Source organism: Cnephaeus nilssonii (assembly GCF_951640355.1).
Source record: "Cnephaeus nilssonii genome assembly, chromosome: 19".
NCBI classification, from domain to species: Eukaryota; Metazoa; Chordata; class Mammalia; order Chiroptera; family Vespertilionidae; genus Cnephaeus; species Cnephaeus nilssonii.
Window position 1 is genome coordinate 828,819 of NC_137090.1, and position 27,542 is coordinate 856,360.

A 27,542-nucleotide genomic window follows, 5' to 3' on the forward strand; every position below is an offset into this window, starting at 1 on the left:
TGAACTCAGCAATGTCTGCGTCTTTTACTACATTTGACTACAGCCGCCAACCCTTCCCCACTGCTGAGCCACCAGCACCTTCCAGATTTTCAGAGCACGTCCCCCGCCCCAACGTGCTCTTTTAGGCTCCTCCGGGCTCCGGGGCCGCCTGCCCCTTTAATGCCTGTTTCTACAGGGAATTACTCGGGGGGCCAAAGGCATATTTAGAATGACGGCTCCTCTTGGTCTCACTGGCCGCCTCACTCCCGCTCAGCAGCTGTTTGCACTTGGCCTCAGCCTTCACTGGCGCGCTCACTGGAGGCTTATGGGTGGGATTGGGAGACGGAGAGGGCCGTGTGGGGCGGTGCAGGTGCAGGGAGAGCGGCGCCCTGGGCAGGGCCACGCGGCAGCTCACGCTGGGGCCGTGCAGGTTTCTCAGGGCAGAGACTGCGCAGTGTGATGCAAGTGCGGTCGATGTTTTGGCTGTGATGGCTCCGGCCTGCTCTTCTCTCTCCCGCTTCGCGCCTCCTGCCTCCAGCTGAATCCCCCCCGCCCCCCCCCCCCCCCCCCCCGCCCCTCACTGGAACGAAAGCTAGCTGGCATGCAATCTCTAAACCAGTAGCCCAGGCTTTGGCTCTGAGCCGGGTTTGGGCGGATGTTGGGGAGTGCTTACCACCTCTTTCCCCGATTCTGAGAGAGGGAGCCCTGGGTGGGGCTGCTGGAGGTGCCGCTGTGGCGGCTCCATGCCCTGCGTTCAAGGTGCTCAGGCCGCTCGGAAAGCCGCTGCCGGTGGTCTGAAATCTTGGCTACAACAGGCTCCTGTGGCTGCCTGCCTGTGGTCTGGAGAGGAGCACAGGGGCGGCCTGCCCGTCCTTGGGTGCTCACGGTGTCTCTCTTGCAGGCGGCCCGGACAACCAGGTCCACTTCGAAGGCTACCAGGTGTCCAACCAGTGCATGGCGCTGGTGCGGGACGAGTGCCTGCTGCCCTGCAAGGACGCGCCCGAGCTCGGCTACGCCAAGGAGTCCAGCAGCGAGCAGTACGTGCCCGACGTGTTTTATAAGGTAAACACGGCGCCCAGGGACGAGGCCATGGGGACCCTGGCCGGCCGGCCCCGCCTGTTCTGGTGCTTTCTGGCCACGTGGCCATTGATCAGCGGCCGTGGTTTAGTCTCAGCTGTGGATGAAGGTGTCCGGGGCGGTTCTGGGGCTTGGTAGGGCCTGTAACTGGAAGTGGGCGTGGCTTCCCTGGGTCTGGCGTTTAGGCACCAAATCAGACCAGGCAACACGAACAGCTCGGTCTCCGAAAACAAGAAGACGTGCGCGCCAGGGCCTCCCCGGATGGCGCTGGAGCTGTGCTCAGTGCGGGCTCTCCCGAGGCGAACAGCGGTCCCTCCGGGCCTGGGCTTCCTGTGGAGCCGTAACACACGGCATTGAACGGCGCGTCCGGGTCGCCCGTGAGGAGTGCCGTGCTTCCTGCTGTGACAGACCCCTCACGCTCAGCTGGGACTGGTTCCTGGTCGTGACCGAGGCCCTGCCCTCCCTACTCCGGGCAGCCTAGGGCTCACCTGGCACCGCCTGCCGCCGCCGGGACTTGGACGTTCTCGGAGAGCGGGGCGGCCTCTATGTCTGAAGGCGTTCAGTCTTCACTTTTCACGGCTGTTCCACTGGGTAGACTTGAGGCTGAAGGCTTTCGCCAGTCACCTGACCCACAGGGCTTCCCCAGGAAGTCGCTGTCACCCGCGCGCGTCCCTCTGTCCATAGTGCGGCTCTTGCTGCTGCTGAGCCATCCTCCCAGGTCAGGGTTTTTGCGGTCTGATCGGGATGTGCCCGGGCCCTGGCACGTGTGTCCTGTCTGGGGTTTGTTGAGCTGCTTGGGTCTGTGGGTTGATGGTGGTGTTTTTGGGCCCTTGTGTTAATTTCTGTTGCTGCCCTAACACGGCCGCAGCTGGTGGTTGTAACACACGACACCTGTGACTCCCCGGACTGCTGCGTGTGCAGGAGTCTGGGCAAAGCCGGCTGCACCTGCTCCAGGCCACCCCGGCCACAGCGGGTGTGGGTCTCGCCTGTTTCACCTGAGGTGGCAGCACTGGCTTCCGGTGTCCGCCCGGGCGGCTCCCAGCCTGGCCGCAGGAGCATCTGTCTCGGAGGCCAGCGCGGCCTTGAGGGGCTCCTGTCGTCCAGTGGGCGTCCAGGTGACCCCAGGTCATCAGATCTTTTTTAAAAAAATATATATTTTACTGATTTTTAACACAGAGGAAGGGAGAGGGAGAGAGTTAGAAACATTGATGAGAGAGAAACATTGATCAGCTGCTTCCTGCACACCTCCTACTGGGGATGTGCCCACAACCAAGGTACATGCCCTTGACCGGAATCGAACCTGGGACCCTTCAGTTCGCAGGCCAAGGCTCTATCCACCGAGCCAAACCGGTTAGGGCTCATCTCCTGATCTTGAGGTCAGCGGGTAGTAACCTTTGCTACACCTGCACAGCCCTGGCTTGTGGTGTCTGCATGCACATGTTATAACTTCTCCACGTTACAAACAACACCTTCTAAAGCAGGTTTCCAAACTGCGGCTGTTGGAAGCTGGTACACTTTCGTATCGAGCCCCTTTGCTGTTCCTGCCCCGTAATTCCCATGAGGGTCCTGTCGTGGTTCCCAGGACGCACCCCCCACCCCTGCCCGTCCCTGTGTGGCCAGGTTTCCGGGGTAGCACCCTGTGCCCACTCCCTTGTCCTGTTTCACCGTAAAGGACGTGTGTCAGGATCTCCCTGTTAACTGTGAGCTGGCTGTGGGTGTTGCTAACTTTTGCGGGCCACGTGCTTTCCTGGGTCGCGCTGGGCGCTGCTTGCACGTGGCCGCGGGGCCTGCGCTCCCTCCTGGGTCCCCCCACGGTTCCCATGGGTTGTTAGCTGCCTGGGAGCGGGAGCAGCGGAGCGCGCTGCCCAGCGTGCGTGTAGCCCCGGAGGGTGGAGGCTGAGGGCAGGCCTGGCAGCCGCTGTCCGGGGGCGCGGGTCAGGGTTAACGCGTGCTCGTGAGCGGACGTGCGCAACGTTGGTCTGAGGGGCCCCGAGGGACGTCTTCCTGCTCCAGCCTGGGAAGTCGCAGGTGGAGCTGCTCATGCCATTTGCTGCCTCTTGTCTGTTCATTCAGGGTTTCACCCGCCTTTTCCAGAGCAGGGTGGTGCCACTGATTGGGGGGGTGCTGCTGTCCCAGCACCAGGCCCGGTGCCCTAAACGCTCACGCAGGCAGAGGCCCTGGGCTTCGCTGTCTCCGTGCTGGTGCCCTGGGTCCAGATGTGGCCGTGGCAGGGAGGGAGGCAGTAGGGACCACGACCTTTGACTTGGTGTCTTGCTGAGGAGGAGACAAAACTGCCGGCAGACTCGGAGGGAAGGTTCTCCTCCCGCTGCTGCGCCGACAGGGCTGACGCTTGTGGAAGTGACGGCCGTGAGATGGTGGGTGGGCTCGGCCCCGGCACAACCATTGGGGGAAGGCATGCGGGGCAGGGAAGGGGGTGCAGCACCTTTATCTTCTTGGGGAGCAGAGAGGTGTGGTTGGGTAGTTAAATTTGAGAGAGAATGGCAGACAGAGCGACATTAACAAGAGCCTCTGGAGGGTCCCAGTGAGCAGGTGCTGGGACTGCTGCTGCCGTCGGAGCGTAATTAGATGTGAATGAGTTCCAGGTGGGCTCGTTACGTGTGAGTGGTTGCAGGTTAGGTCTTGTAGGGGCGAGCGTGCATTTTTGGAAATGGTGATTTAGTTGGATTGGATTTGACTCCTGCCTCCTAGTCTCCTCCATCAAGAAACTGCCGCTTCGGGGACCCCGGGCCCCTCAGCAGGCCCCCACCTTTGGCTGCCTCTGGAACCCGGTGAGCTGGCCCAGCCTGACCACCAAGGAAGCCAGCGCAGGGCACTCCGTCCCCTCCAGGCCGAGGGGAGAGCCGTTCGGCTTCACGGGTGCAGACAGACAGATAGACAGACAGACAGCTGTGTGTGGTCTCCAGGGAGGTGTCCTCTGGCGGCCGATGCGCGTGCAGGCAGCTGGTTGGGTGGAGCCAGGACAAGTGCTTGTTGGCAGCTCTGTCGTCGTGAACAGGAGGTGAGGAAGGTGTGGACGCAGGCGCCATGTGTTGCAGCCAGGAATTTCCATTTCTGAATCAGGAGCCAGGCCAGAGGGCAGCAGGCTGGGTCTGACCAGGGCCCTGCGTCCTGGGAGGGTGGGTGTGCCGTGCTCCACCCCGGCGGGTCCGAGAGCTTAATGAACGGAAACTTTTACGTAAGACCCCGCAATGGGAAGTACGGATGTCTAACTTACATACGGTCCGTGAGCGATTTACACAGTGTTCAGTGAGGATTTCAATAGGAAATAGCCCTGCAGGGTCTCTGTGAGGAGCATCCGTTCTCATGAGTTTATGTCTAGGGCTCTGGTGGAACTCGGCATGTTGGACATAAATCGGGTTTAATTGTCACTTTCTGATGAATGACCATGTGCTGGCCGTCTTCCCCCTAATTAAACTTCATGTTCTGCGCATCTGACAGCAAACTGCGGACAGGGCAGATAGGCGGTGGGTTCTGTCTGTGTCCGTGTGCATGTGGGCTCATGTGCGCGTTTTCTTAGAAACGCGTGAGTATTCAGGCCCATCAGGTGGGGTTTCTGCGTGGTAAGAGCGTGGAGATGGAGCGCTCAGCCCTGCGCGAGCTTGTGGAGGAGAGGCGCCGGCGGCCGGGGGCGGGGCTCGGGGTGGAGGCTGTTTCCCTGTGAGGCGGCACTAAGAGCTCCGAGGGATGGAAGGCGGGTCCTGCAGGGAAAGGCTCGCTCCCCTTCCTGTTCGCACACCTCGGGAGGCACTGACACCATTTCCCAGGGAGGCAGCCTGCGCGGGGAACGGTCGCTGGTCAGCAGACCGCCACTCACCCTGTTTCCGTTTCAGGACATAGACAAGTTTGGCAACGAGATCACCCAGCTGGCCCGCCCGCTGCCCGTGGAGTATCTGATCATAGACGTAAGTGTGTGCCCCGGGCCCGGGGGCTCCTGGCTTCCCTGAGGAGCCCTCCGTTTTAAGGGCTTTTTTTTCAGTCTTTTCCCTTAAAAACCATTAGGTGTTAGCTTCTCCCGAACCAAGTGCAACAGCCGACCGCCAGCCGGGCAGGCGTGGCGGGTGCAGGTGCTGCCACGGGCGGTCCTCGGGGACCCAGCTGTCGTGGCCTTGAGTGGGGGCAGTGGGGTTTCCTGGGTGGAGCTCCAGGAGCCGAGAGGGCACCTGCTCCCGTGCCTCTGCCCAGGGTCTCAGCTCGGCTCTGGCCTCAGGCTCTGGTCACAGATGAGGCCACAGGCCAAGGCGGTGACTGTTAGTTGACAGCAGGCCATGCTCTGCCCGCCGGGACCTGGGGGCTGCGCTGGGCTCGGGACGGCATGTGAGGCAGGCCTGGCATTGGAGGGGCGGGCCCAGGAGCCAGGCCGTCGATGCTGCATCGGGTTGACAGCTCCCGAGAACATAGCGATTACCCAGGTCGCAGGCATCTGATTTCAGACGACCGGGTGTGACGGCGAGGCAGGCAGACTGCGGGGACACACACTCGGGCGGAGTCGGCGCACCTCCCAGAGGCCGCCCGCCCGCCCGCCCTGAGTTCTTGCCTCGCGCATGGTTCCGGTTGTGTTTGGTAGAGGAGGGGGTCCCTGTGACACCCAGTTCCTGTGGAAGAAGTTCTGGGCAGCAGGTGCCAGACAAGTGCTCAGCGCCTCGCCCCCAGGCCCAGGCCTGACGAGGGCCATCTGCTGTCTGAAACCTTGTGACGGGGCCGTCGCCTCAGGCTCCTGTGGAGGTTCTCAGAGGGGCCCATGCATCAGCTCGTCGGCCCCGAGAAGGGCCGGAGGGAGAGGGTTGATGCACAGGACCCGGTGCCTGGTGGCCTGTGCCCACCCCCGGCGGGCCCTGGATTAGTCCTGGGCTCTCCAGGGGCAAGTGCACGTGAACAAGCACTTCCCTTCGCTCCGCTCGCCCTCACCAGCAGGCGCTCTGCTTCCTACAGGGAGGGCCGAGCTGTCCACGGCTTTGTCTCAGCCGCACGGGCCGCCCTGCCACCGTCTTTCGAACCGTGACCGGCTAAAGTTGAGTCCGTGTGTGGCCGTCCTGAGGGCTTTACAAAGTGTCTGAGCATTTAACTCTCTGAGCAGCCTTAGGTGCAGGCGCCAGGTCACCCTCATCTTGCAGATGAGCAGAGAGGCCACACCGCTGGGACGGGCCTGTGGCTCAGGTCCACGCCCTCCGCCATGACCCGCCTGTCGGTCAGCGAGGCACAGCACAGCCGTCGCTGCCTGCCCCTCCTGGCCTTTAGAAGCAGCCCCGAGGACCCAGAAGAGCTGCCGAGTCTGGCCTACAGGCTGCTGCCTCTGGCTGAACTGCAGAGGGAACGCCGTGGCCACCGCAAGGGGCAGGCAGGCCACCCTCGTGCTCGTGCCCTCTGTGGGGAGAGGACATCTGCCAGGAGGCGGGAGAAAGCCTGTGATCCCAGAATGGTCAAGTTACGCGGCTCCCGTGGCTCCCACCGCTGGGTCTCACGTGCCCTTCCTCATCGCCCGAGCACGTCTGAGCCGAACGAGGGCGCGGCTCCCTTTGGACACAGGCGCTTGACTCCAGCTGTTGTGGGGGGACAACAGGCAGCTGTGCCCCATCACAGGCCCCGATTCCCTTCCCGCCCTGACTCGCCTGCTCTGGAGCAGGCCCCTGGACTTCAGGGCTCGCTGCGGCTCTCCGACCCGCGGGCTGCTCTGGGGCCCTCAGACCCAGCAGTGGAACAGAGTCCGCTCCTGAGGTGCCTGCTCGGCCTCCGGCTGTGCCTGTGGCTCACCCTGGAGGTCGTCCAACCACGGAGAGCAGCTGGGGGGCTCGTCGGATGGACGCCCCTTGGCTGACCCAGTCCGGCTGAGTTATATCCTAGAGACGGCAGACAGCAGCTGCCTGGGGGCGAGGCCATCTCGGAAGCGACTGGAAGCGGTTCTCAGCACGCTTCCCAGGGTCAGGTTCGGCGTTTCGCTCAGGGTGCCCAGTGGTGCCCGTCCTCGTGGGCAGCGAGGCCTCTGGCTCTGAGTGCTCGAGGCTCCGACTGCTTTGCCCTTGAGGGTCGCCCACACCCTGTTCACACAGGTGGTTGACGCGGTTTGTCTTTTCGTTCCTTAGATCACAACAACGTTCCCCAAGGATCCAGTTTATACTTTTTCTATTTCACAAAATCCATTTCCTATTGAGAACCGGGACGTATTAGGGGAAACACAGGTAAGCTCTTTGCTTTAGCAACCGAATTTGAAGTACCTGCTGCCTGTTTGTCTAGTGCCAGGGTCCTGGTCCCATCAGGGGGACAGGCAGGGGGAGAGGGATGTCTGTCGGCCTTGAACCCCTCAGGAGGGAGGGCTCCTGGGGCCTAGAACGATCCGTGTTTATGTCTTCCTTCCGCCCGCCGGTCCAGGACTTCCATAGTTTGGCCACCTACCTGTCGCAGAATACCTCCGCCATGTTCTTGGACACCATCTCAGATTTCCACCTCCTGCTCTTCCTGGTCACCAACGAAGTCATGCCTCTGCAGGTGGGGAGCGAGTGTGCCGCGAGCCGGCAGTGTGCCGGGGGCGGTGTGCCGGGGGCTGGGCACGGGGCGTCCTCGTCCTCTTCCTCTGGAGCAGACGGGCCGTCCCCTGCGCCCTGCGGGCTTATTGATGGAAAGGTGACTCTTTCACCCTCGGCGTCTGCATTAGACAGCGTCTAGGTGGGGCCCTGTGCTGGGGCCGGTCTGCTTTGTGTGAGTGAACCACGAGGGACGCAGGGCGGTTAGCTCGGTCCCTGGCTGAGCCCTGTCCCAGCAGCTCCAGATCCACAGCCGCTCCTTCCCTGTCTTCCCTCCCGAGCCAGCTGCTGTGGCCGTCGGCGGGCGGGCGCCCAGGCCCCGTGCAGCTGCAGTTGGCGCCTGGAGGCACATGGAGGGAGGAGAGGGCAAGTGCACGGCGGCAGGTGCTTTCTGAGCAGTGCGGGCCCTGGGTGCGGGCAGCGTCCAGCCAGGAGGCCCCGGCAGGCACCGGGGTGTGGGTGGCCTTTCTGCCCAAGACCCCAGGAAGCATGAGAGAGGAAGGGGCGGTTTCTCCAGAGCCTCTGATGCTGGCTCAGCGTGTCCCCCCAGGAAACAGTGGATGGAGCAGAGGGGCCCCCCAAGGAGCCCAGGCTTCTCTGTCAGCTGGCCCGTGGCTGCTCTTGTATTTCCCTGGCTTTGTCTGGCGCAGGACCTTGACTCCTGCCCGTCCACCTCAATCCAGGAGCCTGTCACCTGGGTGCTGGCAGATGGCTCCGTGGCAACGCGGAGCGTGGGAGGAATGGCAGTGCTGGCTCAGTTTTCTCCTCTGTGTCTACACGGAGTGTGACAGTGTGCGTTTCGTAGTGACAGCCTGTGCGGGTCCCGCATCCCCTCTGAACTGTGTGATGCTGGGGGAGAAGCCGACGGGCAGGAGCCGTCCACCGCAGGCAGCGCACGGACCCCCCTTTTTCCCCCGCAGGACAGCATCAGCTTGCTGCTGGAGGCCGTGCGGACCCGGAACGAGGAGCTCGCCCAGACCTGGAAGAAGTCGGAGCAGTGGGCCACCATCGAGCAGCTCTGCAGTAAGTGCTCCCTCTCCTCGTCCCAGGACACCCTCGGGCTCCCGGGACCTACGCTCCCAGCTCCTCAGGCCCCAGCGGCCACTGGGCGCAGGCGGCCTCTGCCAGGGCACGGGCTCTCGGGCTGTGAGGTGTGCGCTGTGGACCGGCTCGGCTGCTCTGGACTCGGGAGCAGGTGCTTGGGGTGCACGTTGATGCCGAGCTCAGCTGCAGGCTCCTCCCTGTGAGAAATGACGAGCGCCTCTCTCCCCTCTGCAGGCACAGTTGGGGTGCAGCTTCCGGGCCTCCAGGAGTACGGAGCCGTCGGGGGCTCCTCACATGCCGCCACGGCCGCCATGTGGGCCTGTGAGCACTGCACCTTCATGAACCAGCCGGGCACCGGCCACTGCGAGATGTGCAGCCTCCCCAGGACCTAGGGCTTCGGCCCTGCTGGCAGGACTGGCCCCGCCCGCTCTGAAGCCAGGGACGTGGAGCCGGGCCGCTCCTCATGGAGGGCGGGGGCTGCCCTGGGGTCTCCGGCCCACGAAGCCTCTCGGCACCAGGCTTCCCTGGAGGATGGAGCCCCTCCCAGCAGAGGGGCAGGTGGCCGTGGACGCCTCTCCGGGGGGAGGACTGGCGCCCCGACATCTCCGCCTGCGGGGTGGGGGGGGTGCTTGCTGCTGCCCCCGCCTCCTCCCGTCCTCTCTGGACGCTGTTTGCTCTTGCTGGCCTCTGTAGCCCGTTCTCTGGGGCAGACCCTGCTGTGGGGGCCGCTCCCCGCCCGGTAGCCGTGGTCTGGTGGGAACGCAGTGGCCATGGGCTCGCGGCCGCCGTCTGCTTGGCCCACAGGTCACTCTGCTGCCCGCCCCTTCTGCTCTCACCAACCTCCAGGCGGGATTTTAAAGTTGGCATTGGTTGTAATAACAGTTATCAGTAATTCCTGCCCCGAAGACTTTTATTTATTTTTCTAAAGATAAAAACTGCAAAAGGGGAGTGAGAGAGACTAGCTTCCACTTCCTTCCCTCCAGGAGTCCCAGTGGGAGTGTGCAGGGCGGTGCGTGCAGACGGGGAGCCCCAGTCCCTTCTTGGAAGTAACCTCAGTGCCTGAGACTTTTGCCGGGTGCATGGCTGCGGCAGCCGAGGCCCGGGCCACCTGAGCAGGGGCACAGCCTGGCTCCCACCAGGCAGGCCCTCCAGATGCCGAGGCAGCTGACCGGGCTGCTGGGGTGAAGGAGGCTGCCCAGAACTGGAAGCTCCGGGGGCCTCGCCCGCTCTGGCCTCTGACAGTGACGTGGCCATTGAGACAGGCCTGGGGAGGGAGGGGCCTGGCCTGTTGTGAACCACGTGGGTCTGCCACGGGCGTTGGAAGGTTGCTGCTGTGCTGATGGTGCGAGGTCTGGGCCATCCCACGTGTGCTCTGGGGTCCCCACACGTCCTTGGTGGCACCCTGCCCCAGGAACCTACGGGCGCTCTGATGCCTCTTTGCCTTAACAAGAGCCCCTGACTGAGCTGCTCTGCGCCCACGGGGGAGGCTGCTTAGGAACCCCACATCTGCCCTGGGGGGCCGGCCTGTGGGCTCCTCTCCACCCACCCAGTGCCAGGAAGGCGCTCGGTGTTGGCTGTGGTGGGAACGGCCCTGTCTGGCACCTCCAGGTGCACAGCACAGATTTGTCTGCTTGTCGGCAGGGGCTGATGGGGTGGGTCTGGCCAGGGCAGAGGGCTGGTCTGGGGGCAGGAGGGGCAGAGCAGCCACCCAGAGCACAGCCACCTACACGGACCGTTGATCGCCCTCCCAGCAGCCCTGGCCTCTGGTCCCTGCGACCAGATGGAGGCTGCAGGTGGGCCCGCGCCGGACCTCACTCAGACCTACTCAGACCTCGCGCCCCAGGCTCTCCGTCTGCCCAGCTCGCTTCTCACCAGCATCCTCACTCCCGTCTGGCGTCACGGAATTCACTTGTTCCTGTGTCTTTTAGCTAAAGAAAAAGCATTGTGATTCTCTGCTTCTGGTTTTGAGTCGCTCTTTGTTCAGTAATGCACTTTATTTTATTGTCCAAAGAGAGTCAGAGCTCAATATTAGGGTGGGGGGGCGCCTTGATGGGCTTGACCCAGGCAGCTCAGCCACCTCCTCCTGCACAGGGAGGGCCCCAGCGCCCTGCGTCCCACCTGCCCTTGTGTGAACACGACCTCTTCTACCAGGCCCCCAGCGGAGGGTGACTGCGTGAACTGTGCCGGCTGCCGGCCGCCTCCCCCTCGGGGCTCCCCCCGGCCTGCAGCGCGCTTTCCGTCTGCAGGGCCAGTTCACACGGCCCCGTCAGGTGGGGACCATTGGAGCAGAGGGGCCCTTGCCGGGGCTCCTGGGCTCTGCTCCCAGCAGGTGGGAGGTGGGGGAGGAAGAGGGGAGCCTGGCCTCCCTGGTGCCCTTCCTGACCGTCACCAGGTGTCACTCCTGGGCTTGCGTGCTGGGACAGGTGCACGTGGCCGGCAGCAGGTGAAGGAGGGAGTCAGGAGCCCCTCAGCTGCAGGGAACAGGCCAGAGAACACGCTGCTGGCCTGAGCGACCGTCCCTCTGGGTGCGGTGCTAGCCTTCATGCACCCTTCAGCACTCTCCTCCGGGTGACTGCTCCCCGAACAGGCATGTAAGACACCATGGCTGGTGGGCAGGCCCTCAGGCCGCCAGGCCCCCTGAGACAAGGCTATCACCAGCAGTGGCTTGCATGGCTGACAGCTCCCACGTCCAGGTGTGGCCGCTGTGCTGGCCGAGGGCACCTGAGGCCGCTGAACTTGGTTCTGGAAGTGAGAAGGTTCTCGGCCTCCCCCCAGTAATCAAGCAGGTGGAGTGCACTACTTGGCAACAATCTCGGGGCCGCCTTCCTACCCTGGCATGTGCGCCCCATCATGGCTGTGCTGCCTGTGAGCAGCACCTGGCACAGCCTGAACCTGACTGCCCCCCCCCCCGAGTCTGGGGCTGTGATCTGTCCTTGGTGACGCTGCCTGCAGATGTGGCGTAGAGACCACTGGCTGTCCCAGGCTCCCGCCGGGAGCACGGAGGGTCCTCAGTGTCCCCCTCGGGTCTGAGCCGACTAGAGCCCTTTGCTCGTGCTTGACCTCCACAATCAGCACTCAAGGCCCCTTGGAGTTTGGATGGGCAGGTGATGCTCATGAATCCTCGAGTCACAGGTGTGGGACGGCCTGGGCTTGGGGCCAGGAGCCTGCTAGCCGAGCAGAAGGTCGTGGGCCGGAGGGGCCACCCACGTAAGTGTTAGAAAACTCAGGCTTGCTGAGCAGGGCAGCTCCGAGCACTCCTGTGTGGGTGTGTGTGGGGGTGTGGGGGGGGGGGGGGCTAGAAAGGAGCATGGCACAATTAGAAGGCCGAGGGGAGCTGGTCTTCCTTGTGCCCGTGGCCGCCCTCCCAGCGTCCAGGACAGCAGGGAGCAGAAGGGGGCCAGCACTGCAAACGCCACGCTCCCGCTGTCCACCGGCACCGAGACAGGAGGACTGGCTGGCTGCTGCCCGGGGCTGCGTGCCCGCCCACACCTCAAGGGCAGTGAGAACTTTCGCTGCTGGCTCTGTTTTGGCAGGATCACCAGCCTCCCTGGTGCCAGCTTAACTTCCAAGCCAGAGAACATTTGGCAGCTAGGCCCCTTCAGCATGCCATGCCTGCCGTGCCCCCCATATGCCTCTCGTGGGTGGCCTTGGAGATTGTCCCATTCGCTCTTTTAAAAAAATAGAGTTTTATTTCAGAGAGAAAGGGAGAGAGAGGGATAGAAACATCAATGATGAGAGGGAATCACTGATTGGCTGCCTCCTGCACATCCCACACTGGGGATGGAGCCCGCAACCTGGGCATGTGCCCTGACCGGGAATTGAACCGTGACCTCCTGGTTCATAGGTCGGTGCTCAACCACTGAGCCACACTGGCCTGGCCCATTGGCTTAAAGGAGAGGGGTGTAGTTGACGTCTGCAGGCACCTTTCAGGGGTGCTCTGGTCTCCGTTTTTCATCCAGAGGAAAGTTCTGGGCTCCTCTCTGGTCAGCACTTCTCCAGCCCCGGAGGGATGAGGGCAGCCCTGTCCACTCTCACCCCCAGGTGATTGCTGGCGATCCCCTCATTTTCTTTACGGCCCTGCTCCCAACCCAGAATTCCTCTGGCTTACCCCACTGTCCATGCAAACCAACACACCCACACCCGGTTCGTATCCAGGCACGGAGCGGGCTGTCTGTCCACGTTTGGCTCAGCAGGTCCGAGGGACGGGACCCATCACTAGGCCCAGAGCCTCTGGCTGTGACCAGGCAGCATCCAGGCGCTTCCCAAACCCTAGCAGATCGCTGTAGGAGTGCCCGCCTGCTCCGAGGGGAGCGGGACTCGGTGCCGGGCCGTGTGGCTCTGCACGGGCGAGGGAGATGGTGCGGACGCACAGGGCACCCCCAAGAAGCGCCTCGGGCCGCGCAGAGGACGGACCGCCGGGTTTCCCGCGTTTGCTAAACTGCTCGGTGTCCCCTCCCTCCCCGCCCGCGGGCGGGGCTGCAGCACAGACCCCAGGACCCTGACCCGTCCCTGTTCCATCCAGGCCCCGCCCCCGTCTCGGCCCCGCCCCGTTCCTTATTGGCCACGCCCCCGCCGCGCCGTTTTACGGCGGAGGCCGCGCCGCAACGTGGGCGGCCGTACGGCGCCCCCGCCGCCTCCTCAGCCTCCTCAGCCTCCTCAGCCTCCCTCCCCAGGCGGAGCGGCCTCCCGCGCGCCACCCGCGCTTCCCGGGCGGCGGGCCCGCACCATGGCCGGGCTGGCGCCGCGCGTGCACTACCTGGCGGGCTTCAGCTGCCCGGTCGGGGGCCTGACGGCGGGCGGGCCCCGCGTGCTGCACCGCGGCGCGGAGGTCTTCCTGGCCGCCGGGCGGGAGCTGGTCTACGTCTACGACCGGGAGGCGCGGCAGCTGACCGTGAGCGGCGGGGGCGGGGCCCCGGGCCCGAGGGGCTGCGCGCACGGGGGGCGGGGCTCCCGGGTCGTCGGGGGCAGGGGGCGGGGGGGCGCGTCCGAGGAGCTCGTTCAGACCCGGAGCCTCCGCCGTCCCCTGCCCCGCCGGCCAGGCGGCGTACAGGTTTCCCGGGCAGGTGTGGCACCTGGAGGTCCTGGCCCCTCGCAGGGCGCTGCTCGTCCTGTGCGCCCGGAGGGGCGTCTACTGCCTGTCCTTGGACCAGGCCCGCAGGTAAGGAGGGGTCGCTGTGGCGGGTTGCCATGGAGACAGCAGGGGCCTCTCGGCAGTGACACCTCCCTGTGTTCCCAAAGGTCTGTGAGCCAGAGGGATGGGGACGACGAGGACGGCGAGTCCCCGTCCCCCGTGACCGCTGTGGACCCAGACACCTGTGTGCTCCCCGACGCCACGCTGTGCGCGTTCACGGTGCTGGGCGACCTGCTCATCGCGCTGGCGCAGGGCCCCGCCCAGTGGAAGGTGCAGCTGTTTGAGTGTCCGTGTCCGGGGGAGGACCCCGGGCCCAGAGGCCAGATCGGGGAGGTGGAGCTGTCGACCCACACCCCCCCAGCGGGGAGCCCGGGGAAGCCCCAGGCCCTCCCCTTCCTCCCGGTGCTGTGCTGTGTGTCCCTGCCCAGCTCCAGGGCTCGGCACGGCCCCCCACAGGGCCCCAGGGCCCTCACGCTGGAGCGGTCCCTCTTCGGGCTCCTCTTCGGAGCCGACGCCGCCCTCCTGGAGTCGCCCGTGATCCTCTGTGGCCTCCCCGACGGCCAGCTCTGCTCTGTGGTCCTGCAGACCCTGGTCACCTCCGGGTTGGCCCCTGGTGACCCCAAGGCCCTGGTCAGGATCCTCCACCACCTGGAAGAGCCCATCATCTTCATCGGGGCCTTGAGGACGGAGCCCTCGGCTGAGGGCCCAGAGGCTGCGGACTTGGACTGCCTGGTGGCGCTCGGCCGCCACGGCCGGACCCTGGCCATCAAGGCCAGCTGGGACGAGGCGGGGAGTCTGGTGCCGGAGCTGCGCGAGTACTGCCTGCCGGGGCCTGTGCTCTGCGCTGCCTGTGGCGGGGACAGCCACGTCTACCACAGCACCCCGTCCGGCCTCTGCGTGGTGGACCTGGCTCGAGGAGGCACCCCCGGGGACCCCGTGCCGCCCGACAGCCCGGGAGGCCTGCCCCCTCTGCTGTGTCCCGCCAGCTTGGGTGTCTGCAGCGTCGTCACCCTCTCGGCGCCGACTAGGTCGCCTGAAGGTATGAGCCGCTGTGGGGACCCGATACCTGGAGCCTGGGGGATGGCGGACCCCCCTCGGCCGGCTTCTCCCCGTGCGTGGCCTCCTCCCTCCTGTCCCCGGCTGCTGTAGCCCTGCAGGGCAGCCCGTCCCGCGGGCCTTTCTCGGGGTCAGGGGCTGCCTGTGTGTCCTGGGTGGGGGTTAGGAGTGGGAGGTGCCGCTCTGTCAGGGGGGGGATCTGCGCTCGGTGACCAGGTCCTGCCTCGCGGACAGTCGGGAGAGTTGGCCTTGACGTTTCCCCGCTCACCGCGTGGCCACCAGCGAGCCCACTCTGCACGGGAGGCGCTGACTTCCTGAGCTCTGAACCTGTGTGTTCTGTCCCGTGTTGGGGGACAGCAGTCTGCCCGGGGCATGATCCTGTTTGGTGGCCCACGCGTCGGCCTGAGGCCTGCCACGCAGCGTTCTAACGTGAAAGAGGCGCTTTGACGGGGAAAGGCCACTGTCCACGCAGGGAAAGAGGGCCACGGGGGGGGGGGGGGGCGGGCGCAGGGCGTGGGGAAGCACGCAGGAGCCCGACAGACTCGGTGACCCACGAGGGTCCTGGCTCGGCCCCTGTCAGTCCAGCCCCCGTCCCCTCACCACCTCCGCTGTGCCGAGGTCCCCTCCCGGGGAGGGCCCTGGGGAATGTGGGCACGAACACGGGCAGCTCCGTCAGCCCCTGGCGCATGCCCGGCTCTCCCGTCGTCCTGGGTCCTCCTCTGGTGCTGGCTTCCTGCCCGCGCTCGTCTGGAGTCTGGGGGAGCTGCCCAGCAGCCGCCCTCCTCCCGCTGACTGGCCCGGCCCGTGTCCACCTGCAGGGGGCACCGAGCTCCTGGCCCTGTCGGCCAAAGGCCGCCTGATGACCTGCCGCTTGGACCTGAGCCCCGAGCCCCCTCAGCCCGCCCGGGTGACCGCGGCGGACACGGGCCGGAAGATCAAGGACCTGCTCTGCGGGATCGGCACCGTCTCTGAGAGGTGAGAGGCTGTGTCCGCGGGCGTCGCCCTGGGCGTGGCCAGTGGTCCCCAGCGGAGCTACCTGAAGAGGGGCTTCCTCCCGCCGTTTCCTCAGGCTGCCCCCCTTTCCTCGGGGGGGGGGGGGGGGGGGGACGTGGGAGACTCTCCTCAGAGGCCGCCTCCGCTCTGTGCTCAGTGACGCCACCAGCCGCCCCTCCCCTGGCCCACCCTCACCTGCCTGCCTGTTCCCCTGGGCTGCGGGCCTCTCTGTGGGGGCGGCGGGCTCCCTGGCCTGCTGGGCGAGGCCCGGACAACGGGGCGGCGTGGGCGGGACAAGCAGAGTTGCTCCCCGAGGAGGCGGGGGCTCCGCAATTGGTTGTCGGGACAGAGTCCTGGTCCCTCCTGACCCCGCTCCCCGCTCCTCCCTGGTGCCGTCTGCCCCCCCAGAGTGTCCTCCCTGAAGAAGGCCGTGGACCAGCGCAACAGGGCCCTGACGTGTCTGAACGAGGCTATGAACGTGAGCTGTGCCCTGCTGTCCAGCCGGGAGGGCGCCCGGCCCGTCTCCTGCACCACCACCACGGCCTGGAGCCGCCGGGAGCTGCGGGACGTGCTGACCGCCACCTGCCTGCTGGAGAACAGCAGCGGCTTCCGCCTGGACCGCGGCTGGGCCCTGTGCGTCCAGGTGCTGCCCGGCTCCCACGCCTCGGACTCGGACCCGGCAGGCTCGGCCGTGACCTACACCGTCCCCGTGGACCGGCTGGGCCCCGGCGAGCGGCGGGAGGTGACGCTGCTCCTGGGCCCCGGGGAGGACGGCGCGCTAGACCTGCCTGTGACCGTGTCCTGCGCGCTCTTCCTCAGCCTCAGGGAGGTCGTGGGCGGGGCCCTGGCCCCCTCGGACCCTTTCAAGGACCCCTCCTTGGACGGGTGCCCCCCCGACATCCTGCCTGAGCAGGAGGGTATCTGCCTGCCCCTGGGCGAGCACACGGTGGACATGCTGCAGGGCCTGCGCTTCCCGGGCCTGGCTGCGCCCCCCGCGCAGGCCCCCGCGCCCTGCCCCCCTCCCGGCGACCCCGTGAGCACCTTCCTGGGATCCTGCTGGCGGCCGGGCAGCGAGCCGGTGGGGCCCGAGTCCCTGCGCGCCAAGTACCTGCCGCCGTCCGTGGCCGCCATCCGGGTGTCAGCCGAGCTGCTCAGAGCTGCCCTGGGGGACAGGGACCCAGGTTGGCGGCGCTGGGGACCTGGCTCCGGCCTCAGGGCTCGTGGGCACACCGAGGCGGTGGACGCGGGCTCCTCACGGCCCCGGGGCCCGTCCACGCTCACGGCCGGCACCTCCGTCCCTCAGGCGTGTCCCTGTGCTGCGCCACCCTGCAGTGGCTGCTGGCCCAGAACGCCGCCGTGGACGCCGTGCGGGCCCGAGCCCTGACCTCTGTCCAGGCCCTGGCCCCGGACGGCGCCGAGATCCGCCTCATCGTCCAGGAGGCAAGCAGAGTCGGCCCTCCTGTCTCCTTGAAGCCGCCGCGCTGGCGGTGCCCCGGTGCCTGGGTTGTCCCATGTGGGCCGCGGCTGGTGTCAGGCTAGGCCACGGCCGTCACCTCGTTCTAGAGCGAGGGCCCGGGAGCAGGTTCCTCCCCAACCGGGGAGCAGACATGGTGGTTGGTGGCCGGTTCTTGGGGGGAGTGGCCTCTTGGGGGGAGTGGCCGGCGGGCAGAGACCCAGCTTTGCCCGGGAGGGGGAGGGGGGGGCAGCCGGGCCGGCGCGGGCTCGAGGAGCCTCCTGTGCTGCAGGTCGCGGTGGCCGGCCTGTGCCAGGCGGGGCCCGTGCCGGCCGTGGAGGTCCAGGTGGAGAGCTCCTCGCTGGCCAACATGTGCCGGGCCCACCACGCCGTCGTCGGGCGCATGCAGGTACGTCCGTGCTGGGGGACGCGCCTGGGGTCTGGGGCTCCCTTACGGCGGGGCGGGGCGGGGCGAGGCGGGAAGGCTTGCTGCCGACCCTCTGGGGCGGCCCCCGGTGGGCGGGCACCCAGGACCTGCCTGGCCCAGAGGTTAAGGGAGACGTCCCTGCTTATCGCCCGCCGAGGGCGCTGGTTCTTGACGCCCCGTGTCCCCCAGAGGATGGTGGTGGAGCAGGCCGCCCGGGGCTCCAGCCCCCCCGACCTCCGCGTGCAGTACCTCCAGCAGATCCAGGCCAACCACGAGGTGAGCCCCGGCCCCGGCCCCGCGTCTCCCCGCAGCCCGGCCCCAGAGGACGCGGGCCGGCCAGTGTGTGGCCTGCAGGGCCTCCTGCCCCTGGCCCTGCTCCGACCTGGGGGCCAGGCCCGCCTGTCCCGAGGCAGGCTGTCCCACACCGAGACGCCACAGAGGAAAGTTTGTCCTGGGCTGCCCCTCACATCTTCAGGGGGTTTGTGGGTGGGGTTTGGGGGCGTGCAGGTGGGAGGGTGGGGGCCTAGCTGTTGTCGCTCGCCCCCCCACCCCCCTGCAGACGCTGCTGCGGGAGGTGCAGGCCCTGCGGGACCGGCTGTGCACAGAGGACGAGGCCAGCTCCCGGGCCACGGCTGAGCGGCTCCTGCAGGTGTACCAGCAGCTCCGCAGCCCCAGCCTCCTCCTGCTGTGAGCAGGTGGGCCCCGCCCCGCCCCTCCCCCAGCCCCCCAGCCGCCGTGCTGCGCTCTCACGGAGAAAGATCGATTCCAGCTCGGAGCTGGGGCAGGTGCCGCCTGCATGTGGCTATGGAAGGTCAGGGTGAGCCTGGCTGCTGACCGCAGGCCGCAGACCCCTGGCCCGATGGCCACCTGGCCTCTTTGTGGACGTGCTCGGAGACAGGGTCATAGAGCGACTTCTCAGGGAGCCGAGTGGACGCTGGCCTGCCCTGCTGGCCGCCCCCTCCCCTGCCTGCCCGGCCCGTCCTGTCCTGGGTTCAGGGCCTCGGCCCATCCCTCCTCTCCCTCCACAGCCGCTGTGGGCTCGCCCTCAGCCTTCACTGCTGGCAGCTCCCCAGACGCAGGGGCTGGGTCAGCGTCGTCCCCTCCACTCAGGTCCAGCGCAGGACGAGGGCCGGCCGGAGCAGGAGTGGCGTTGCCTGGCGGCTGTCGGAGGCCACGGAGCCGGCTCAGGACCAGGAGGGGCGGGGCTGTCTGGCCGTCGCTGTTCCTGGGGGCACTGCCCGTCCACCTGCCTCGTCGCCCACCCGGGGGCCTTGGCCCTGCCCCTGCACCATTGGGGTCCCCAGGTCGGGGGGGGCTCCCTGTGACCAAAGCACAAAGACTGGGGGTGCTCCCAGGTGGCCAGTGGCCTGGACACCTGTCACCTGGTGCCCATGGCTGGGGCCGCCCAGCGCCCAGCTCTGCCCCGGGGTGTCAGGGTGGGGAGGGGACTCCGGGGTCACTGGTGCTTCTCTGTGGGCCGAGGGCCCGCTGCTGCCACAACAGGCCTTCCTGTGAGCCGCCTCGACTCCGCCCGTTTGTTACCGCCCCCGGTGAGCCCGGCACCGGCCTCTTTGCGCCCTGGGGTTGAGGTCAAGCTACACGTGGGATAAGGGAGAAACAACATGTCTGAGGAGGCAGGACACACGGGACAGTGGGCACCAGCCGCAGGGTGGCCTCAGCCCGGCCGTGACACGTGAGCTGGCGAGCACAAGACCTGCCGGTCGGGACCACCCAGAAGGCGCCGGCCCAGGCACAGGGTGGGTGCGGCCGCACAGCCAGGAAAGGTGACGCTGCTCGGGAGCCACCTGGACCGAGCCCCCTCCCCCACTTCTGGGCCCCTCAGCTCCCTGGGCCACTGGCCTCCAGGCGGAGTGGCTGTGAGCCCCTGGACCGGCCACCACGGCGATGCCCCTGCGCAGCTCTGCCCCGGCCCTAGCGTCTTTCCGCCCAGTCCCAGCCTCATCCCAGGGAAGCCGGCCGTCCTCACTGCCCCCAGCCCCCCTCTTCCTGCCTCCCCTCTGGCAGCTGCCCCAGGCCGCGGGGCCAAGCACACTGTGGCTGAGGGCCGAGGCAGGCGGCACTCTGGGATCCGGGCCTAGCGCCACCTTCCAGGCCACCGGGCCCTGGCAGGTGGGCCCAGCCTCCTCCCAGACGCCACCAGGGGGCAGCACAGGCTGCGGCTGGGCAGCTCCGTCCTTGCCTGCTGGGCACAGTCTGCCCCTCCCTCTGTTGACGGCCCTGCTCTGTCCCTAACAAGAGGGAAGTAGGCCCAGAGGGTCCTTGGATAGGGGGCTAGGGGTGACCTAGTGAGTCCTCTGTCCCCAGGACTCCTCCCAGCCTGCCCTGCCCTTCCCTTCGCCCTGGCCATGTGTCTCCTCTCCCTGCACCCCTCCCCCAGGGGAAGGGCAGTGAGAGCGTCTGTCAGTGACGTCACCTTCCGGGGTCTGGTCCTCCCTCTGGGCTGTCTCCCCCTCCCCAGCCCCCCATCCTCAAGGTCCTGACCAACCCCAGGGGCAAGCCCCCCACCTGCACCCACCTCGGAAGTCCCAGGTCACCCAGGCCGATGCCTGGGGGGGGGGGGGTCCGTGTGAGCTGGGGGCTCTGGGTGACAGCTGCTGTGGGGGGCACACAGGTGGGCTGCGGGGCGAGGCAGGTGGGGTGTCTGCACAGGTTGGGATGGGCTTGGCCTGAGAGCCCCTTTCCTGGATTGGGGGGGACTGGGTGGCAATGAGGAAGCTTCCGGAACCGAGGGGGCCCTCCATCCACGGCACGTTCGGGAGGGTGGGTGTCGCTTGTCCGTCAAATGTTTCCAGGGTCCCTAACCCCGCCCAGCCTGGGAGCAGTGATGCTCTGGAGACTCCTCACCCCCAGGACCCCTCACTGGCTGCCTGTCCGAGCCTCCCCACTGCTCAGACCCGAGGGCGTCTTCTCCCGGGTTTTGGGGGGAGAGCGGGACAAGCGGAGACCCAGGGCTGTGGCTGTGCTGGATGGTGTGGGTGACACTGCGTTTCCGGAGTGACGGGTGGTGAGGGCCCGGCGCACAGCAACCAGGAGGGCGGCCGGGGCAGACCCAACCCCATCCCAGCCGCTGCCTCGAGCCACCAGCCGCTGGACAGATGGTTTAATGGGGACACGGGCGTGCTCAGCACCCCCAGAGCTCAGCACCCCCAGAGCTCAGTACTCCCAGAGTGCGACCCCCGCAGGCGCGTCCGCGTCCGCGCGCAGCAGCCCCGAGGCGCCGCCGCGCAGGTACTTGCCGCTCCGGGCGCGGATGGCCAGGCGGCCGCGCTCGCGGAACTCGAAGAGGAAGTCCTCGGGCCGCTCGCCGTCGCTGCACACGCTGCCGTGGCTGCCCGTGTGCCAGAACCCGCCGCCGCGGCCTGGGGGCGAGCGCGCGTGGGCGGGGCGCTCCGGGTCCACGCGCCCCCACGCCCCTCCTGGCTCCCGGGCTCCGGCCTCACGCGCCCCGGCCCCGCCCCGCGCCCCAGCTCCCGGCCCGGGCGCGCACCTCGGATGTGGTAGGCGCCGTCGCTGAAGCTCAGGTGGAAGACGTCGTAGACCGAGCGGTTGGTGTCCAGCTGGTTGGAGCCGCGCCGGTGGCACACGAAGCCGTCCAGGCCGCGCAGCACCAGGAGGGGCCGGTTGATGAGCTTGAGGACGAACTCCTCGTCCTGGCCTGCGGGGAGCCGTCCTGTCGGGGCCTGGCCGCTCCGCCCCGGGGCTCCCCCAGCAGCCTCGGCCCCCATTCATGGGCCCGGATCTGCTGCCCCACGTGACCGCGCGCGGGGCCTGCGGCCGGGGCTTCCTGCAGGTGCCGGGGATAAGGGCGCTGTGATGCCAGCAGCCGGGATCTGGGCCAGCACCCGCCACGGGGAGGGGGAGGCCGGCTCATGGTGGACACAGGGCCGCTGGGCAGGCGCTGTCCGGGGCAGAGGGCCCAGCAGGCGGGGAGCGCTCACCCACAAAGTCGCTGGTGGCCGCCAGCTGTCCGTTCTTCTTCATGCACACGTAGCGCCCATTGTGGGCCTTGAGGGCCACCCGCCGGCCACGCCACTCCACCTCAAACATGGTGCTGGCTGAGCTGAGGGGCAGGACAAGGTCCCTTCAGAGCAGCAGGACACGGGGCTCAGGGTCCGGGCTCCCCACCCACCTCAAGTCCAGTACCACCCCCCAGGGGAGGGACAGGCACTTGCCTTCCACTAATATGCCCACCCCATTCCATTAAGAGCTGTCCCTCACCCCAGTAGGCATTCCTCCCTGGCTGGGCTGCTACAATATCCTGGTGATGGAGGTGGAGGTGGTGGAGGAGGTGATAGTGGTGATGGAGGTGGAGGTGGTGGTGGAGGTGGAGGTGGAGGAGGTGGTGGTGGTGATGGAGGTGGTGGTGGTGATGGAGGTGGAGATGGAGGAGGTGGTGGTGGTGATGGAGGTGGTGATGGAGGTGGTGGTGGTGATGGAGGTGGTGGTGGTGATGGAGGTGGAGATGGAGGTGGTGATGGAGGTGGAGATGGAGGTGGTGGTGGTGATGGAGGTGGTGGTGATGGAGGTGGAGGAGGTGGTGGTGGAGATGGAGGTGGTGGTGGTGATGGAGGTGGTGGTGGTGATGGAGGTGGAGGAGGTGGTGGTGATGGAGGTGGAGGAGGTGGTGGTGATGGAGGTGGTGGTGGTGATGGAGGTGGAGATGGAGGTGATGGAGGTGGTGGTGGTGGAGATGGAAGTGAAGGTGGTGGTGGGGATGGGGATGGTGCCCTCACACTTGTGTGGCTGTGGCCTGGATGCCCCCGTGGGTGACCAGGGCCCAGTAGCCCCCGGTGCTGGCATAGAAGGTGCACTTCTTTGTCTCCCGGTCAATTTGCATTAGGAAGGTCTCGTGATCCAGCTCTTCGTCTTGGTTGGCTGAGACGTTGACCCCTGGAGGGAGGAGATGGGAAGCCCCTCACGCCTCTCCCTGGGCGGGTGGGGAGCAGACGTGGGGAAGCATGCTCTTGGGGCAACCCCGAAGCCAGAGCGGGCTCATCGAGAACCTGAGAGGGTTTAGAAGGCACCTCTCGAGGGTCTGGGAGCTCTGCCCCAGGGCCACATGGGCTGTGGAGCCCACACACCGCCAACCACAGCCCAGGGGCCAGGCCCTTCCGTGCTGGCAAACCCCGGGCCTCGCTAATCAGCAGGTCATCTGCTTCCCCCTCGGCCGGCACTGCCACCGGCCTCTATTTATATCTCGGCCCTAAGCTGCTGTGTGGGCCCCGTGGGGTCCCTGTCCTTCCCAGTGCCACAGCCAAGGTCTGGGCTTTACTCCTGGGCACCGGGCCGGGGCTGAACCCATGTCACCTCCCCAGCCTCCCATTCACATGTGGGGTCTTCCAGGAGTCCCGGGGAGGGCAAAGCTACCCGAAGCAGTGCCTGGGGTTCAGATCAAGGGTGGCCAGTGAATGAAAAATGGCCCACTCCTCACCACCATCATCCTCACCATCTCCAAACCAACACCATGCCAACCTCATCACCACCAACAACAACGCCATCATCACTAACACCATCAACGCCATCGCCATCACTACCAACACCACCACCACCAATGCCATCATCAACACCAACACCACCACCAACGCCATCATCACCAACACCACCAATGCCATCATCAACACCAACATCAGCACCAACACCACCACCAACGCCATCATCACCAACACCATCAATGCCATCATCACCATCACTACTAACATCATCACCATCAACGCCATCACCATCACTACCAACACCACCACCACCAATGCCATCATCAACACCAACATCAGCACCAACACCACCACCAACGCCATCATCACCATCACTACTAACATCATCACCATCAACGCCATCACCATCACTACCACCACCACCACCACCAATGCCATCATCAGCACCAACACCAACACCATCATCACCATCACTACCAATGCTATCACCACCAATGCCATCATCAACACCAACATCAGCACCAACACTACCACCAACACCATCATCACCATCACTACCAACACCACCAATACCAATGCCATCATCACTACCAACACCACCACCACCAATGCCATCATCAACACCAACATCAGCACCAACACTACCACCAACACCATCGTCACCATCACTACCAACACCATCATCACCATCACTACCAACACCAGCACCACCAACGCCATCATCACTACCAACACCAGCACCACCGGAATTGCTGGTAGGACCCCCAGCACCATCTCTGTCACCACGGCCACCCTCACCACCAGCGCGGCCACCTCACCTCCCACGCCCCACGAGGCTGGCTCACAGCTAGACACACTCAGTGCTGTGCCAGCATCTCCTTTGACCCAGAAGCAGCTTTTTCGCATCCTAACCTGCACTTCGCTGACAACCAAGTTCCTGGGCCTGGCCCGGGCCGGATGCCGGGATAGCTGGACCACAGGCCTGTGGTGGGAGGGACAGGGCTGTGCACCCTCCGTTGGAGCCAGGACCCGCCGCTGCCAGGACCAGTGCTCGGGGTGTTGGCGGGACCCCCCCTCCCCCCACCCCCTCGCTGGGTGGGCTGAGAACCCTGACTACAGGCAGGGCCCCTATAGCCAGAGTGGGCACCCTCCCAAGCGCTCATGCTAGGCCTCTGCCCTCGGGACAGGGGTGGCATCGTGCCAGGTCAGGGTGTGTCAGCCACTCCTGGGTGCACAGAGCCAGGAGCCCAACCCACTGGGAGGCAGCTGAGACCGCTGGCCTGGGGCCCGAGCAGCGTGGGGGACCTCAGCTTCCCCGCCGTGTCTGCCCACAGGCTGGGGTTGCGTGTGGAAGGGCCCGCTGGTCACATGAGGCCGCTGGCCATGACCCAGGAGGCCCGGGGAGCCCAGCCACACCAACCAGGCAAAGACTGGGCCTCCCCCCAGGAGCACAGGCCGGGAGGGGCCATCTGCTCCCTGTGTCCCCCCGACTGGAAGGACCCCAGGCTCCCTCCCTCCCCGCGCCTGGGGCTGGACGAGGACCGCCGGTCAGCCACACGGGGCGTGGGGACCCGCTCTGCCTCACTCTGGCCCTGCTGGCCCCTGCCCTGGCCTCGGCCCCTCCCCAACCTCCTCTAAAGTTCAGAAAGTGGGGTGGTGAGTGGGCAGGGGGCCTTGCCCACACCCCGCGGGGCACTGCCCATGTGGCTCTCAGCAGCTGCCCAGCTGTCCTGAGACAGAGCCCCTTGCTTCTTTTTTAAATATATATTTTATACATTTTTATTGATTTCAGAGAGAAAGGGAGAGAGAAACATCCATGATGAGAAAGAATCATGGATCGGCTGCCTCCTGCACACCCCCCACTGGGGATGGAGCTCACAACCTGGGCCTGTGCCCTGACCGGGAATCGAACCCTGACCTCCTGGTTCATAGGTGGACGCTCAACCGCTGAGCCACACCGGCCGGGCCAGAGCCCCTTCCTTCTGACCCCAAAGCCAGCAGCCCTCCACGGGGACCCCACACATGGCCCCCAGCCCGTGCAGCACCACACACGTGTTCACCACCAGACACGAGCCACCCCCTTCCCCCGGCCCCCCCACACGACCCTCTCGCAGAGGCGCCCTCACCTTGCCGCACGGACACGTAGCGGCGGTTGGCGGCCACCAGCACCACCTGCGGGTGACTCTCCTCCAGGTCGAACAGCTCGTCCTTGCCCGGCCGCGTGTTGCGCCCGGCCCTGAGCATGCCCGTGGGCCCCACGGGCGCCAGGTAGCGGCCGTCGCAGTCCTTGAAGGCCAGCTTGCCCGCCTTGAACTCCAGCGTGTAGCGGGCGCGGGCCTCGGGCTCCCAGACCAGGCGGCCGTCGCTGCGCAGGAAGCGGCTGTCGCAGGACTTGAGGCAGTAGCGCCGGTTCTGGAAGATGAGGGTGACGAGCGCGTCCACGCCCCACGGCGTGTTGCTGTCGGCCGCCATCTCGTCCTCCTGCGGGCACAGGTGCACGTAGCGCCGCCGGCTCACGCTCAGCAGGTGCGCCTGCGGGTGGATGGCCAGGTGCACGGTCCACAGCTCGGCCGGGGAGACGGCGGTGGCGAAGCAGGACAGCCGGTCCTCGGTGCCGCCGAAGAAGCGGCCGTGCGGCTCCGACTGCAGCGCCCAGCGCCCGTCGGGCTGCGGCAGAACCAGGAAGCGGCAGTCGCGGCCCGGCCGCTCCGCCTCGCAGGCCACGCGCCCGTCCTCCTCGGCCGACAGGTAGCGGCCCAGGTGGCTGCTGCGGAACAGCACGGCGGGGCCCTGCCCGGGGTCCGGCTCCAGCACCCAGATCTGCTTCCGCTTGAGGCTGGGCGCCGAGGCGTTGACCTTGAAGCCGAAGCTCTCGGCCGTCAGGTAGCGGTCGGTGTCGTTGACGAGGCCGAACTGGATCTTCAGCACCTGGTGGAGGCCGTTGGTGGGCATCTTGGACGGGGGCAGCCCGACGGGGGCCTGGGCAGCGCGCTCCGTGTTCACGAACCCCGGCGGCCCCCAGGTGCCCGGCACGGCTGGGCTGGCCCGTGGCCCTCAGGCCCTGCCAGCGTCATGGACCCGCCGCCGCTCGGTGCTGCTCTGACCAGCGGCCGAGGGCCGGGCGGCTCTTACATGGCCAGCGGGCAGCAGAGGGAGGGTGGGAGGCGGATCAGAGCTGGGCCGGCTTAGGGACAGCGGCTGCCTGTCGCTCCCCCAGCTTGGATTTCAGCCACTCCCGGGCTGCACGGGCCGGAGCGGGGCCCCGCGGCGGGGGGTGCCCCCGCCAAAGCCCTGACCACCTTCGTGTCCCCGCCCCCCAGAACTGCTGGGGCCCAGGCTCCCGCCTGTGTCCTGCCTCGGGGCCTCTCCCCTCCCGGCCCCACCTCGGGCCCCGACCCCCAGCACGGCCCCGACCCCCAGCACGGCTCGCTCCGCGTAGAACAGGCCGCGGGTGGAAACGGCGCAGTGGCAACCCGATCACAGCCGCCCTCGCAGCCGCCCGCGCCCGCAGATCCAGTTACCGCGTCTCTGATTCCCACTCCAGGAGCCCAGGCCCCGCGCAGCCTGCGGTCGGTCAGGTGCCCCGGGGCCGCCCCTCAGCCGGGCCTGAAGCCTGGTGCTTCCCCGAGCGGGCCGGGCGGAGAGTGGCAGGCGGGGGTGCTGGTGCCCGTGAGCGGGCCGGGTGCCCACCCCCCCGCCCCCGTCCTGGCACCTGAGGCACCCAGACCCGAGGCGTGCAGACCGAGGCAGCGGCTCACTGTCCCCGCGGGCCGGGCAGCTGGCTGTGCGGGCCCCGGGGGATGCAGCTGTGACGAGACAGTGACACCTGCTAACAGGCTGCGCAGGGAAGGGTGACACGGGAGGCGGCCGGCAGGACCCGGGTCAGGGGCCCAGCTCCCCGCGGACTCTGCCCCCTCGTCCCTCCTCCGTGGGTGAGCTCTGGTCAGGGCAGCCTTGCTGGACGGCCTTGGGGGCCCCGAGCTGCCGTCCACGTGGCCAGAGAAACTGGCCTGACTGCGGGGTCTTCACGGGCCCAGGTGCAGGGGGCCAGGTAGGGATGAGCCAGCTACAGGAGGGCACCCCGCACCGGCCCCTCCCAGGCCCAGCGGCCGGGGCCTCCCCGGCACCCCTCCCTGTGGAGCCCCGGGCGTCCTTGGGGACCTGCCTGTCTGTCTCCTGCACCTGCCTCGGGGGCTGGCAGCCAAGGCGTGAAACCAGAGCTGCCCAGCCTGGGCCCGGGCCAGCTCCGCGTCCTCTTCCCCTTCCCGTGCGTGACCCTCAGGGCTCCCCGAGGCCCCGCCTGGAACACGGGCACTTCGAGCCGCGGCCTCCGGAGTCTCGCTCCATCGCGGGGGCCTGAGGCCTGCACCCCTCCAAGGCCGTGCGGGCCCCC

The 27,542-nt window shown here is 66.9% G+C and overlaps 3 protein-coding genes across 5 annotated transcripts in view; 2 read left to right on the forward strand and 1 right to left on the reverse strand.

The window, feature by feature from the left end:
- The window catches only part of NPLOC4 (NPL4 homolog, ubiquitin recognition factor), a 29,487-nt gene extending 18,896 nt beyond the window's left edge, over nucleotides 1-10,591 (forward strand). Inside the window, exons 12-17 of the mRNA XM_079797565.1 lie at nucleotides 881-1,041; nucleotides 4,908-4,979; nucleotides 7,155-7,250; nucleotides 7,441-7,557; nucleotides 8,513-8,615; nucleotides 8,871-10,591. Of these exons, the coding sequence (XP_079653691.1) occupies nucleotides 881-1,041; nucleotides 4,908-4,979; nucleotides 7,155-7,250; nucleotides 7,441-7,557; nucleotides 8,513-8,615; nucleotides 8,871-9,028 (707 nt within the window). The 3' untranslated portion in view covers nucleotides 9,029-10,591. The remainder of the gene's footprint in view (nucleotides 1-880; nucleotides 1,042-4,907; nucleotides 4,980-7,154; nucleotides 7,251-7,440; nucleotides 7,558-8,512; nucleotides 8,616-8,870) is intronic.
- A 2,634-nt stretch (nucleotides 10,592-13,225) lies between these two features.
- FAAP100 (FA core complex associated protein 100) lies at nucleotides 13,226-19,720 on the forward strand. Its single transcript, XM_079797551.1, has 10 exons — nucleotides 13,226-13,527; nucleotides 13,676-13,794; nucleotides 13,875-14,806; nucleotides 15,642-15,798; nucleotides 16,225-16,997; nucleotides 17,120-17,256; nucleotides 17,562-17,678; nucleotides 17,886-17,972; nucleotides 18,256-18,391; nucleotides 18,807-19,720. Exons 1-9 carry the CDS (start codon nucleotides 13,363-13,365, stop codon nucleotides 18,385-18,387), a joined length of 2,619 nt encoding a protein of 872 aa, XP_079653677.1. The 5' UTR covers nucleotides 13,226-13,362; the 3' UTR covers nucleotides 18,388-18,391; nucleotides 18,807-19,720.
- A 55-nt stretch (nucleotides 19,721-19,775) lies between these two features.
- On the reverse strand, nucleotides 19,776-26,751 carry FSCN2 (fascin actin-bundling protein 2, retinal). Of its 3 annotated transcripts, none has more exons than XM_079797579.1 (5): nucleotides 25,276-26,751; nucleotides 22,451-22,607; nucleotides 21,656-21,777; nucleotides 21,205-21,372; nucleotides 19,776-21,076 (listed from the first exon to the last, which is right to left on the reverse strand). In XM_079797579.1, exons 1-5 carry the CDS (start codon nucleotides 26,099-26,101, stop codon nucleotides 20,871-20,873), a joined length of 1,479 nt encoding a protein of 492 aa, XP_079653705.1. In that variant the 5' UTR covers nucleotides 26,102-26,751; the 3' UTR covers nucleotides 19,776-20,870. The 3 variants fall into 3 exon arrangements, with proteins under 3 accessions (XP_079653705.1, XP_079653704.1, XP_079653703.1); XM_079797578.1 differs by having other exon boundaries at nucleotides 21,205-21,404; nucleotides 21,598-21,777; XM_079797577.1 differs by having other exon boundaries at nucleotides 19,776-21,372.
- Nucleotides 26,752-27,542: the final 791 nt, after the last annotated feature.

Excerpts from the sequence above, each read along its gene's own strand:
- FSCN2 (XM_079797577.1), bottom strand. The coding sequence starts at position 26,101 with ATGCCCACCAACGGCCTCCACCAGGTGCTGAAGATCCAGTTCGGCCTC. Across the intron at positions 22,608-25,275 it reads CTACGTGTCCGTGCGGCAAG|GGGTCAACGTCTCAGCCAAC; the intron begins GTGAGGGCGCCT and ends TCCTCCCTCCAG. Across the intron at positions 21,778-22,450 it reads CAGGCCACAGCCACACAAGT|CTCAGCCAGCACCATGTTTG; the intron begins GTGAGGGCACCA and ends CCTGCCCCTCAG.
- FAAP100 (XM_079797551.1), top strand. The coding sequence starts at position 13,363 with ATGGCCGGGCTGGCGCCGCGCGTGCACTACCTGGCGGGCTTCAGCTGC. Across the intron at positions 13,528-13,675 it reads GGGAGGCGCGGCAGCTGACC|GCGGCGTACAGGTTTCCCGG; the intron begins GTGAGCGGCGGG and ends CCCGCCGGCCAG. Across the intron at positions 16,998-17,119 it reads CCTGGGGGACAGGGACCCAG|GCGTGTCCCTGTGCTGCGCC; the intron begins GTTGGCGGCGCT and ends TCCGTCCCTCAG.